This window comes from Sapajus apella, unplaced genomic scaffold (assembly GCF_009761245.1).
Source record: "Sapajus apella isolate SASKATOON/1434 unplaced genomic scaffold, GSC_monkey_1.0 scaffold72, whole genome shotgun sequence".
NCBI lineage: Eukaryota > Metazoa > Chordata > Mammalia > Primates > Cebidae > Sapajus > Sapajus apella.
Window position 1 is genome coordinate 1,382,148 of NW_022437012.1, and position 13,682 is coordinate 1,395,829.

General features: G+C 54.4%; 1 protein-coding gene across 1 annotated transcript; it reads left to right on the forward strand.

Annotated features, from left to right (window-relative positions):
- Positions 1–1,724: 1,724 nt before the first annotated feature.
- On the forward strand, positions 1,725–4,493 carry TMEM185B (transmembrane protein 185B). Its single transcript, XM_032250618.1, has one exon. It carries the CDS (start codon positions 2,162–2,164, stop codon positions 3,212–3,214), a length of 1,053 nt encoding a protein of 350 aa, XP_032106509.1. The 5' UTR covers positions 1,725–2,161; the 3' UTR covers positions 3,215–4,493.
- Positions 4,494–13,682: the final 9,189 nt, after the last annotated feature.

The following is a 13,682-nucleotide window of genomic DNA, read 5'->3' on the forward strand; positions in this document are numbered from 1 at the left end:
CCTCCATGGACTCTACTTTCCTAGTGTGGTCACATTAATCACTTGCACGTCTCTAAATGCAAAGTGCAAAGTTCCATGTATCAATTCATCTAATCCTCAAAACAATCCTACGTGCTTTTCCTAGCCCATTTCACAGATGAAGAAGTTGGACTGGTGAGGGGGTTTTCCACTTTTACAAATTTGCAGTTGACAAATCCTTCTTGGAAGAAAAAAGTACAGAAAAGACCAATATGGAAAACAGACAAATTGGAGCAACTCTGGTTAGGGGAGGAGTTGAGGGAGATAAGGCTAGAGCCCCACTTAGCTAAGGCTCTCCCCACAGGGCTCGCAGAGGCTCTCCAGAAACAAGAGGCTCTGAAGACACATCTATGAAGTCAGCCTTCAGGGCTGAGCCCGAGGACTGGTGAAGCTCACTCAGCTGGACTCCCTTCCCCAGGGCCACAGACTGCCTGAGGCTGAAGTGAAGCTGTGGAAAGAGCCTTGAGGGCTGGGACTGTCCGCCTCACACCCTGAACAGCCTGCTCATGCCCGGGGGGTGCGGGACGGCCACTCGGTGAAGAACCTGACAGGTGATGCATTCCTCTGACGGCCTGTCAGGACCTGCGTGACACCATTCCACATCCACATCAGGAAACAGGACTAGGAGAGACTGGTGAGGGCAGGAAGGAGGGCAGGCAGGGCTCTGCTGAGCAGCGGGACAGCAGGGAAGACAGACAGAAATCCTCCAGGGTCTGCCCAGCTGGCCAGAGGGTGAAACGGGTGCTCCAAATCACAGACTCGCTACAGCCTTGCTGGCTCTTAGAGATCACCCACTCCTGTCTCCCAACTTTACAGACCCGAAAACTGAGGCCCAGAGAGAAAGGTGAATTTGCCTAGGTTTCTCAGCTGATGGGTGGCAGAGACTGGACAAGAACCCAGATTTCTTGACCTCTCGTCCAGTACCCTTTTCCCAACATTGTTCTGCAAGAATAACACGGAGACAGGGCCAGATAAGTCAAAATGAGGACCAGACACTTAAAGGTAGGAGTCCTGTATCTGCGACGCGATTCTCTGCTATCCTGCCGGGTGACCTGGGGCAGGAAGCAACCCCCAACCCGGGTCTGGATCCAGTTTCCTCCCTGCTCCGCGGGACGCCGTCCAGGGGCCCAGTGGGGTCTAACACCCTCCCCAGCACCCTCCACTCTGGAGTGAGCGGGACAGGTACAGGAGCGCCGCTGCCGCCCGGGCTCTGCACAGCCACTTCGCAGGCAGCCCGAGAAACGTCCGTTGCTCCGCCAGGCGGAGTTCTGCCCCGCGAGTCTTCATCCCAAGCAAGGCCCTGGTGCACTGAGACCACGCGCGGGCCTTTTGCTTTGAGCCAGGGACACACGCGCCGCCGCCCCGCGCCGGCCCGCACAGGTCTTCAGCGCCAGCATCCGTGCATTTACCGGCACCCGCTCCCTGGCTCGCAAACTCCCCCACTCGCCCGGCCACCCGCTTCTGCTCCCGTACGCGCCGCTCTACAAGCCGCCCGCGGGGCGCTGGAGCCTCACCGCGGGCGCCATAGCCCCAGGGGCGCTGGAGCCTCACCGCGGGCGCCCTAGCTCCAGGCGGGTTCCCGGGGAGCCGCGGCTAGCGCGGGGAGGGGAGGATCCCCGCAAAGTGGGGTGGGGTGCTCCGCGCCAGGCCCCGCCCTCTCTGCCCGGCCCCGCCCTCCCCGTAGGGCCCCGCCCCGCCCTGCCGGGAGGATGTGAGCTCACTCCCGCCTCCATGTTCCCGGAGTCGCCTGGAAGCGTCCGTCCGAGGTTGCGGGCCGCCTGGGGAGTCCGCAGCGCGCCAGGCCCTTCCGGGCGCCGCACGCAGTAGGTGCCAGCCTAATGAGTTCGGAATGAAAGCGGGCAGCAGCGGGACCGAGGCAGCGCCCCGCCGGTAGCCGCCGCGCCGCCCGGGCCCGCGCAGGCCACACCGTAGCTTGCTTCCGGCCGGGACACGTGACCGCGCGCGCACGTGTTCCGGCCTCTCCGCGTCGCCGCTGCGAGCCTCCTCCTGGTTGCCCCGGCATTGGTCCGCCTGGAGCCGGCGTGGGCCGGGCCCGGGAGGCGGCGGCCCGGGGAGCCGCGGAGACGCGGGCGCCGAGCATCACGGGGGAGCAGGCCTGGGCCGGTGGGCGGCAGCCTCCGACATGAACCCCAGGGGCCTGTTCCAGGACTTCAACCCCAGCAAGTTCCTCATCTACTCCTGCCTGCTGCTCTTCTCGGTGCTGCTGCCCCTCCGCCTGGACGGCATCATCCAGTGGAGCTACTGGGCCGTCTTCACCCCCATATGGCTGTGGAAGCTTCTGGTCATCGCGGGCGCCTCGGTGGGCGCGGGCGTTTGGGCCCGCAACCCTCGCTACCGCACCGAGGGAGAGGCCTGCGTGGAGTTCAAAGCCATGCTGATCGCTGTGGGCATCCACCTGCTCCTGCTCATGTTCGAAGTCCTGGTCTGCGACAGGGTGGAGAGGGGCACCCACTTCTGGCTGCTGGTCTTCATGCCTCTCTTCTTCGTGTCCCCCGTGTCCGTGGCCGCCTGCGTCTGGGGCTTTCGACATGATAGATCGCTGGAGCTGGAGATCCTGTGCTCTGTCAACATCCTGCAGTTCATCTTCATCGCCCTAAGGCTGGACAGGATTATTCACTGGCCGTGGCTGGTGGTGTTTGTGCCTCTGTGGATTCTCATGTCGTTCCTTTGCCTGGTCGTCCTCTATTACATCGTCTGGTCCCTCCTGTTCCTGCGGTCCCTGGATGTGGTTGCCGAGCAGCGAAGAACACACGTGACCATGGCCATCAGCTGGATAACGATTGTCGTGCCCCTGCTCACTTTTGAGGTCCTGCTGGTTCACAGATTGGATGGTCACAATACATTCTCCTTCATCTCCATATTTGTCCCCCTTTGGCTTTCCTTACTAACTTTAATGGCCACAACATTTAGGCGAAAGGGTGGCAATCATTGGTGGTTTGGCATTCGCAGAGACTTCTGTCAGTTTCTGCTTGAAATTTTTCCATTTTTAAGAGAATATGGGAACATTTCATATGATCTCCATCACGAAGATAGTGAAGATGCTGAGGAAACATCCGTTCCAGAAGCTCCGAAAATTGCTCCAATATTTGGAAAGAAGGCCAGGGTAGTTATAACCCAGAGCCCTGGGAAATACGTTCCCCCACCTCCCAAGTTAAATATTGATATGCCAGATTAAACTCCCAGAGAGGACCCAAGCACTCATAGACTCCACCTTGCCTTTGCCTCTTGTTCATTCATCCCAAACCTGGAAATGGAAGCAGGCTCCACACACTGTCGTCTCACGCCGTTTGAGGTCGCTGCCTCATCAGTATGCATCGTAGATGGAGTTATTTCCGTATGTGGGTGTATGTGGTGTGTACCTGGGTAAGAGAACTTGCTTTCCAGGTTTGCACTTTCATATGTAGCTGGGGGCAGTAAGGTGAATTGTTTTAGTAGGTCCTCAAAAGGAATAACTACACAGCTGTTTTTGTTTTTGTTTTTTTAAGTGCTACTGTACCTATCAAAAATATTGTTTAAAAAGTATTTTTGTACACTGCTAATCTTAAATTGTATTTCAGATTGTGCCTGTTATGACATAATAGCAAATGTAAAGAATTCTCTTTCCCACCACTTGTTTATAAACCTCATAGTCGTTATTTTTAGTGTTCCTACTGTTAAAATACTTTCTCCTTGGGCTTTGCTGATACTGGTCTTTGATATTCTGATAGGTGAATTTTTCTAATGGAGTGAATCCATGCATATATAGTATTTATATGAACATTTTAGCAGTGTAATATGTTGAATTCTAGTTCTCTGCAGTACAATGTATTATGTTAAAGTATATTTTAAAGCTTACATGTGAAGATACATGTCTATCGCAGATGTCCTTGAAGACTGCATAAAATACCATGTGCCTGGTGTGGCTTTTACCAAAGTACTAGGCACGAATATAGAGACTGCAAATCCCGTGGGTCTTAACATTTAGGTGTTAGTAACCGAGGTCTGTGCTGTGTAAAGGTCTGTGGTAGAACCTGTTAGTAGAGGAAGAAGCCACTGCCCTTGGGAACTTGTGACATGCTCCAGTGTGGTACCAGGCCATAAAGTGACACGGTTGCTTAGCGCCTTGAATTTTTCCACACAGGTCGTAACTGTGTGGAAATAAGCAACATGTGGTTTGTCCATTTCTAGGCATCTTAGACTATTAGTTGGCTGTACTGTAAAGCATTACTTGTCATTGGAAGGCTGGAGAGAGTGGCCTTACCCAGAAGTGCCAACAGAAGCAGGTATCATTTTAAGGTCCAAACTTTTTCATCTGTCAGCAGTAAGGAAACAACAGTTCCAGTTCTCTTTGTAGAGAAGTGCAGTGTTTCTTTAGGTGCTGGGAGCACACCAGGGAATCAGCAGAAGCTGGATCCTGCAAGAGTTATGTTCGTCTGACTGAGAACAAATAAATACTTTCGAAAGGAGGTTAAAACGAAAAGGAGTGTTGATGTTATTACTGTGGAGAAGACTGGATGGAGTCCACTTATTAGTCATTACTAAAAATGATCTAAACTGTGTTCCACACTCTTTTCCCTGGCCATGAGGCAAACTTGTTGGGTTTGAAGAAATATAAAAACATAATCCTAAATTCACTACTTTTGCCGTATATAAAACATTAAAATAACATGCTCTGTACACGTTCTCTCAACAAAAGCCTGTGCTAGGAAGCTGAGTGCCAGAATGCCCCAGGGAGCCACGGCTCAGCTTAGTCGGCTGGGACAGAGCTCGCTCTGTCTCTGTCTCTCTCACACTGTCAGGTTACACCAGCCGGCAGCCCTGAGAGCAGTGGATGTAACTTTTTATAAATAAAGATTCATCCATTCATTTTCTCAATATTTCTTTAAGACCTACCCTGAGCCCAGCATGGTGCATCCTGTGGGGATGTAGTGGAGAGCAAACAGGGAAGTGTCCTGTATGGTGAGAAGTGTGAGCTGCGTCCGCAGAGGGAAAGCCCGGAGCAGCCTGCACAAGACGCACGGAAAGATGCTGCTGGCCTCAGGGTGACCTAGAACTTGAAGCCCATGTGTGTTTTCAGGAGCCCAGTGCCTCCCCTCCACCCCTAAAGAATTTCTCCAAGACATGGATTTTCATTTCAGTAAGATGTAGGCGTGGATGGGCAGGCAGTGCTGGAGGAGTTGGGAGGCAGGTTTGGGGGTGGCAGTGGGATCACTGGCCCCCCTGGCTGCAGTTTCAGGCCAGGAGCTTGTTGGCACCTGGTGCCAACTCCCCAACCTGAGGGGTCCCCCGCAAACCGCCAGCCCATCTTACCTCCTGTCCCCCAAGCTGTCTAGTGTTGGAGAGCCAGCATCTGAAGTGTGGAAACAAGCTTTCTCACCAGGTAGGGCATCCGCAGTCAGGACCATTAGGTAAAAACGGAAGCGGCAGGTTGTAGGAAGTTATTTGTCTGTGAGGTCAAGAGAACTTCAGCAGTGCCTGGGAATTTACCAAATTGCCATGTAACACTGACTATCCAGTGTTCAGCATGTATCAAATTCTGGAACTCTTCCTCCTGTGACGGGCTCAGTCAGAGTCAGCTGTTGCTGCAAAGCAACCCCAGAACTCGGTGGTCTACATCCACAGATTCCCATTCTCGCATAGTCTACAAGTTGGCTTCTGGTTTATGCTCCAGGCTCGGGTCTGATCAGGTCTGCTCCGGTATTCTGGGTCCCTGGTCGAAGTAGCAGCTTTTCCTGGGCCGTGTTCTTTCTCATGGCAGAAGCACAAGAGGCTGAGCCCTACCCTGCAGGCACAAATATAGCCCCTGCTCACTTTCCGTTGGCCACAGCACATGGCCAAGCCCGACCTCCGTGGGGAGAGGCAGTGCACGGCCAGGGAACAATCACAGTCCACATGGGGCTGTCACTCCATGACCTCAGTGTTAACAAAATGGTTCTCAAGGAATCACGAAATTTGTGGCAGATCGCCCATGATGCGTTTCCCCTGTGCTTTACAAATACTCTAACTGGTAAACACTGTTTCCATTAGAAGGGCTCTGTTGGGGATTTGAGGTGAGATGAGAAAGACCCTGCATTCCAGCCCCTCAGTTAACAGTGGTGTGGCCCAAGTCTTCCACGCAGGACAGTTTTGGGAAAGTGCTGGAATCCAAAGCTTCTCCGGAGGGCTATGCAGGGCACTTTGGAAAGGCCAAGCGTGGGTTCAGGGAGCCCAGCCATATAGGTGGAAGCTGCAGATGGTGAGGGAGGCCTCCAGCCTGGCCCTGCCAGGGCCCCAACTCAGTGAAGGAAGCTGTTGGGTAAAGGTCACTCAGCCGGGCAGGAAAGATGGGATGAAGCCCAGCAAGCTCACAGGGGTCCGGGGAGCTGCGTGGCTGGAAACAGGCAGGGCTGCAGCACAGGGACCATTTGCTGGGCGTGCTGCGGCTTCCACCACCAGCACCACTGACAGCATGACGCCCACAAAAAGGGAGCCTCCAGACTCACCCCTCCTGCAAATACTTCCTCAGCTGTCTGCCCTGAGCTCACGATTAAGTACCATTAGGGAGGATACGATCAGGCAAACCTCAGGTGTGTGTTCATTCTGTAGCTCCTGGAACGTGTGAGGAGAGAGTGTCTGGCTCCTTTGTCTCCAGGAGGAGCGGGACTCTGCCAAAACTCACTCAATAAAAGATTTTCCCTGAAGAAAGGGTGTTCTGATGCCAAAGATGACAAAAGTCCACTACACCACTTTCCTCGGAGATCTGATGCGCACCTTTCCTCCCGTCCGTACACCTCAGAAATCAGGCTCCCACCTGACACAACACAGCCATGCCTCATAGCAAGACAGCGGTTCATCCTTTCCCTAGGAGAAAACAGAGGCGATGCCCAGCTGCTTCCGCCACCGTTAATACTTCTTCCAGCCCTTCACCCAGGACATCTGTAGGTGTCTCTCCCTCTGCTTTGGTCATGGCACTCTCTATTTAGAACGTACGGGTTAAAGTCAGCCGACACAGCATGCCATCGGAAGTGTGGTGCAAGAACCCCTGGGGGTTCTTTTCCCAACCTCACGTGGTTTTCTTCTGCCAGGATACCATACTGCAATAGACTGAATGCAGCGGCCTTCTGTTAAGCCGGGCTTTAAAGGTCCGCAAAAATGCAAAACGATGCCACTCCTACTGACGAAATACACTTTTTGCCTTGGAAAATATAGGTTTTTAAAAAAAGTTAATATGTAATGGATGTAAGGTCTTAAAATGGACAAGTAAATATTTTTCACAGTTATTGGCTTTAATTTCTACGATGCTAAATGTTGGCATAACTAATAAACGAGAGCTCGTTAGGGTCCTCAGTGATTTTCAAGAGTGTGAAGGGGTCCTGTGACCAAACTATTTGAGAACTGCTACCCTATATTATCATGGGGGAAAGACAGAAGGAAAATAAGAGTTTAATTTAGTAAATTAAAACCTGTAGGACATAGTAGGGAGGAAAAGCACAGGTCTGCGACACAGCACAGGACGGTTTCTCTGCAGTCCTGATGCTTGTCCGCGCCAGCACCAGGGTTAGTCAGGTCCCTGAAGACAGCAGGGTAACTGACACCTTCATTCGGGGGCCGGAGCCCGTCACTGGTCCTGCTGGCATCTTCCATTTAATCTCAGCAAGAGACATGGATGCGCTCAGAGGAGCCTGGGGGATCCCCTGGAATTTGGCCATGAGCCTCTTGTCTTCATTTTGCAGAGGCAAGGCTATTTCCCCCTGAGTGTCTGTCAAAGGGGGAGGTGGGGGTTTTCCTGGGGGCTGGGATAGTTGATCCTGACTACTCCAGGGAAACAGGTGGACAGTCACACCCAAAGCTCACCGGCCAGCTTCTCTGTTTTCAGGATGTCCTGTTTGTTAAACAGCGTCCCTGCGGGGAAGGGAGAGTGGAAGTGGGTTTTGAAACTTTCCTCCGCCGCAGCTCTCTCGCTCCCTCCCAGTCTCTCTGCCTGTGCCCCCGCCCCACCCTGGCTCTGGAGCCCAGGCACCCAGCGATGTGGCCATGCTGCGCCCTCGAAGCCGAAGCCTCCACGTGCTTCCAGCGGAGCTTCAGCAACACTCCGGGACAGGATCTTGGACCACACATCACGTTTCTTGCCCCCTCCCAGCCCTGTCACAGGTCTGCCCTCTTGGACACGTGGCGGCCTTCCTTCTTCCCTCCACACAGAGGCCGCCTACTCTGGCCCCCTCTTGGCCTGAGCAGCAGAACCGAAATATGACTGGCCACTCATGGCAGAAGTCCCATCCCCCATGGCCATGCTGGTATTTTGACCTGGCCTTTTCAGGTTTTGACCCAGGGGTGAGAGTAGTGTGGGAAGTTCAGACTCATTCACTAGCCCGAGACTTTCCCAGGCCTGTTCCCTACACACTCCTTAACCAGTAACCAATGAGAACAGGCCAGGGTTCCAGGCCAGTGTGAACATCCAGCCAGGGCTGCCCCTCAGCACCCAAACCCCCACCACCTGGCTGCCCACAGCTCCTGCCACCCCACCTCCCGCTCTGCAGCCTGTTTAGTGGCATGGCTCTGGGTTGGGGCCCTTGCTGTCTTGAACATCACTTACGGCTCTTTGCTCTGCTCAAGGCCTGCCGTGCCCTCCTTTGGGTTCCAGCTGGCCTCAGCCTCTCATCCGGTTCTTGTTCCCTGCCCACTTCTTGTCCTCTTGGATGGGACACCTGAACCTGGTCTCCCAGCTGACCCTGAGAACCAGACTGGACTCTGCTCTAGCCCAGGGCTGCAGGCTATGACCAACAGGGGCTCTGAAGGTGTTAGCCACGCTCCCAAGAGCTGGGGGATCATCTGGGGCCACCTAGATCCAAGTCCCAGCCTCGGGAGGCCAGGCAGGGCCAGGGTGTCTGGTCTAGAGTCCCTGACGGTCACCATCCTACCAGCAGGCATCAGGCAAAAGCCACGAGTGGGAAGGAGGGCATTGCCTGGGATGTCCCTGGAGAACTGTTTGAGGGCCCTTGGCAGGTGAGAGGGGACATTTCATGCAGTCCATCTAGGGGTCCATGGCTGGCCCATCCAGAAAGGAAGAAGGTGCAGGTGCGGCCCTCAGGAGGGCAGCCAGGCCTGCGCGCCTCCAGTGATACAAGCATAGTGACATAAGAGGGACTGCCTGGAACCAAACAGGACCTCTGGACAGCTGAGGAGGGAGGAAGGGAGGAGGAAGAGGTAGTGCTTGAGTGTAAGTGAGGTGAGCCTGGTGCAGAAACGGGGTCTCGCAGCATGGGCAGGCCCAGGGCTGGGAAGATGGACGATGATGAATGCATCAGTCGGGATGCTTTTGGCCATCATTGACAGTGACTTAATAAGGAGCGTTACAAGAAACCCAGAGGCCGAGCAGCCAGTGAACAGGCTCTTTTGTTCAGCAACTTGCCAGGGGTCTTCGTGCTGTCTCCCGCCTCTCCGTCATGCCATCCTCACCCTCAGCTGTTGGTGATATCTGCCCCCATCACCAGACACAGCTGCAGATGTCTCTACAGACGAGGGGTGGCCGGCAGAGGGGAGCCGCCCGGGGACTCTTCCTTTACTCCCCTAGGTTGAGGTCAGGGCACAGACAAACCCTGGCAGCGGGGGTGCAGCCACCACAAGGGTGCATGTTTGCCATGGTTCCCACCTAACGGTGTGAAGGATGGGCTTCCAAGCTGAGGACTAGGCCTGCATGGCAGGGGAAGAGCAAGGACTGCAAAAAAGAAAATAGCGAAAGAACCTAAATGCCCCAGAATTGGGGATTAGTTAAATATATTATACCTACATATGCTGGAATTTTTTGTTTTTGTTTTTGAGTCAGGGTCTCGCTCTGTCACCCAGGCTGGAGGGCAGTGGCAGTTACAGCTCTCCGCAGTCTGGAACCTCCTGCGCGCACGATCCTCCCAGCTCAGCCTTCCGAGTAGCTGGGTCTACAGCCCCTTGCCATCATGCCTCATTTTCGTTGTTTTGGTAGAGACGAGGTCTCCATGTCCCCCAAGCTGGTCTTGAACTCCTGGGCTCAAGTGATCTCCCACCTCAGCCTACTGAGTAGCTGGGACTAAACCACTGTACCCAGTTAATTTTTTATTTTTCATTTTTTTATAAAGACAAGATCTTGCTTTGTTGCACAGACTGGTCTTGAACTCCTGGGCTCAAGGGGTCCTCCTAACTTGGCCTCCCAAAGCATGGGGATTATGGGTGTGAGCCGTCATGCCCAGCCTATGCAGTCTTTTAAAAAGATGTTTTACACAGAACTTGGCAAATTCCTTGAATATTGAATAGCGAGTAAATTCTCTGAATACTGAGTCCAAGAAAACTCAACATAATGCTAAGTGGAGCTGGGGGTGGCAAGACAGGGGTTAAGGAGGGAGCTGAGGGATGAAACGCTTTGTTAAGGTGTGTGCAGGAAAAGGAAGTCTGGAGGAAAGTAAGCCAAAGTGATACCAGTGCTTTGTTTTTCTTTCTACTTTTCTGTATTTAACCGCTTTTCTGCAATGTGCATGTCTAACTTTTATATTCAGAAAGGTAGTTTCCACGACTGCCCCAGGGCCAGTGACTGCACAGAGGAGGGTCTGAGCCGTACAATAAGGTGAGGGGGTGGGGTAGGAAGAAAGAGGGACTTAGGGCAAGCTAAGACTGCGATGGGACCCAAGTGCTGAGGCGGGGGACTATTCAGGAGGACTTCCTGGTGGGGAGGCAAAGGGGTCTCCAGAGGGACCCCCTCGAGGAGGGTAGAGGGCAGCAGCAGCCCCGCCCCAGGCCCCCAGGCCCTTTGCCCTTGCCTCAGGCGTCCCTTTACTCACAGCGGGCCTTCCTCTCCCCCTGCAATCCCCCTAACTCGGCCAGCCCCCTGGTGACAGACACATTCATTTATTTTTTATTCTTTTGTGTTAATTTTTAGTAGAGACGGGATCTCCCTATGTTGCCCAGGCTGGTCTTGAACTCCCAGGCTCATGTGATCCTCCCACCTCGGCCTCCCAAAGTGCTGGGATTACAGGCATGAGCTACTACTGTACCCGGTCACAGGCCACATTCGACAGCTGAAAGAGGGTCTCCCCATAGGCCGCGCCACTTCCTGTGTGGCGTCACCTGGAACCTGAGCCCACCCTGAGCAGCCTCAGATTCTCACAAGTCCTGTGGGCACTGGCCCCCACCCCGACAAAGACTGCTCCCAGGTCCAGCCATGAGGCTTGTTTCACCTCTGGAGGAAGTGGCTGCTTTCAGAGTGAGAGAATCCAGGGCGTATGGTTCTCTGGTACAGACTGGCTGTTCCCCTCCATTCACTCTGGCACTTTGAAATGACACAGATGTGGCCTCAGAATGCACTGGCACCATCCCAGAGCCAGAGGCAGAACATGCCTTGGGAGCAAAGGGTCCCGAGAAAAAGAGCTGTCTGCTCAGGGAGCTGAGACCTGGGTTTAAGTCCCCCAGGGGAGCCATGTGATCTAGGACAGACCACTGACCTCTCCCAGGGTCATCTTCAAGGGTGAACCTTGTGAAATCACCAGGGTGGTCACCACTGTGAGCAATGGTGGCCTGAGACACAGAGGAGCCAGCCTGAACTCCAGTGTTGCTGAGCGGGGCTGGCATATCCCGAGGATTTCCTACCTCACACCCCAGCGAGCCTTACAGGTATCCCCTGCAGCCGTGCCGGCCCTCAGCCTGCAGCCGCTCTGGTGGTCCACAATGCCCTGGGTCAGAGCATCCCTGAACTTGCTCACGGCCACCCCTGAGTGGCTTGCTCTGGGTGGGCCACGAACATGACAGGTTTCCTTGTGCTCTCCCCCACAGCCTGAGTGTCAGCTGGGCCCTGCCTGTTGATGTCTGTAATCCCACTGTGCCTGGTGCCTGGTAGGTGATCAAAAAATGATTCTTGAGCAAGGGAAGCAAGCAGTGGGTGTGGACCCCTGGGTGACTCACTGACAGACACAGCCCCAGTCCCTGGCTGCTAGGACGAGGGGCAGAGGCACAAGCCCAGGCAGCACACCCCTGGATAGTGTGTTGATCTCCTGCGGCGGCCACAGCAATACCATAAACTGGGTGACTTAACACAGGTTTGTTCTCCCACAGTTCTGGAGGCTAGAAGTCCAACATCAAGGTGTCAGCCAGGCCCCACTTCCTTATCAGGCTCCGGACGAGGCTCCTTCGCCCGTCTGTCCTCGTTTCTAGTGGCTTCTGACAATCCCTGTCATTCTTGCCTTGTGGCTGCAACACTGCAGTCTCCACCTCCGCCTCACGTGGCTTCCCCCCCGCCCCCCGTGTCTGCATCTCTGTCCAAATCTCCCTTTCTTTTCTAAAGACACCACTCACTAAATGAGGGCCCGAACAAATCCAGTATGACCTCATTTTACCTTGATTACCTCAGTAAATACCCCATTTCCAAATAAGGTTACAAATGTAAGTATCAGGGATTAGGACTTGGACACATCTTTTGGGGGGTGGACACAATTCAGTCCCAACAACAAGGGTCACAGGGCAGCTGCCCCTAGAACCTGCCCACCCTCAGCCCTACCTTAGCCCAGGATGAGTGGGCCGAAATCCCAAGCAGGAGGATACCTGCCGGCCTGGGGAGACTTTCTCAGCTGCTGGAGCAGCCACTGCCCTCCATGGCTATCCGGAGCCTCCTTGCCCCTGTCAGGACTTCTCTGGGGTCTTTCTGCTGCCAAATCCCTCATGGCAGTGTGGCCTCACAGAGTGCCGAGCAGGAGGCTCGCCTGATGGAGGAATGCACAGCTGGCCCAGAAACACCGCTGCTTCCTTCCCTGAGAGTCAGGGGCTGACGGCAGCGTGTCCACAGAAGCTCAGGAAGTAGCAGAATGGAAAGGTGCCATCGCACACATTCCAGCGCCACTCAGTGCCTGCGACAGTGGGAGCTTCTGCGGGAAGAGGAAGAAGAAACCCTCTGAGCTCTTCCATCATGAGGTTCTCAGCAGCTTTACCCCTTTATGACAGCTTCCAGAACCTGGCCACACCTTCAAGGACCGAACTAAACTTGCAGTCCTCACCCTAGTCCATCTCTCTGTTTGGGGTTCTATGAAGGTCTGCAGCTGACGGTAAAATTCCCGCTCTTCCTTCAAGTCTTAGTTACAGTGCTACCCCCTTCAGGAAGCTTTGCTGACACCTCTGACCTCATGGGGATGGACGGGGGTTCTCTGGCTTCCACCTCACAGCCCTTACCCTGCAGCCTCAGCGCTGTTTCTACATCTGACTCCTTCACAGGACTGTGACCTCCTTGCGGGTTGGGCTGCACTGGTTTTCCCTGGGTCCCTGATAGGCCTGGCATATTGCAAACGTAAGAAAAAAATGGACGGGTGAATGAGTGTGTCTGCCCGAGCTCCTGAGCCAGCTTCTGGATTGTCCAAACGGGATAAGGGGTGAGACTCTGCAGCGTAGGGAAGGGGAGCTGGAGGCCAGGCGGGGCGCGGGTGCAGTGAGAAGCACCTGGAAGGCCCTGGGCAGAGAAGCTGGGCTCAGCAGCCAGACAGGGCAGCTGCCGGGAGTGGCAGTGGGAGGACAGTTTCCAAGGCCATGAAGACGAAGGCCAGCCAGAGCCACATGCTTGCTGCACAGTGGACACATACATGCTGGGCATAACCAGGGACCTCATCCCATGGTTGGGGTTAGAGGGTGCAGAGCTGTGACCAGCATGGCTCTGGATTCTGGGGCTCACTGCTTCTACCCCC

Bases quoted from the DNA above. Each gene is read 5' to 3' on its own strand.
- TMEM185B (XM_032250618.1), top strand. From the start codon at position 2,162: ATGAACCCCAGGGGCCTGTTCCAGGACTTCAACCCCAGCAAGTTCCTC.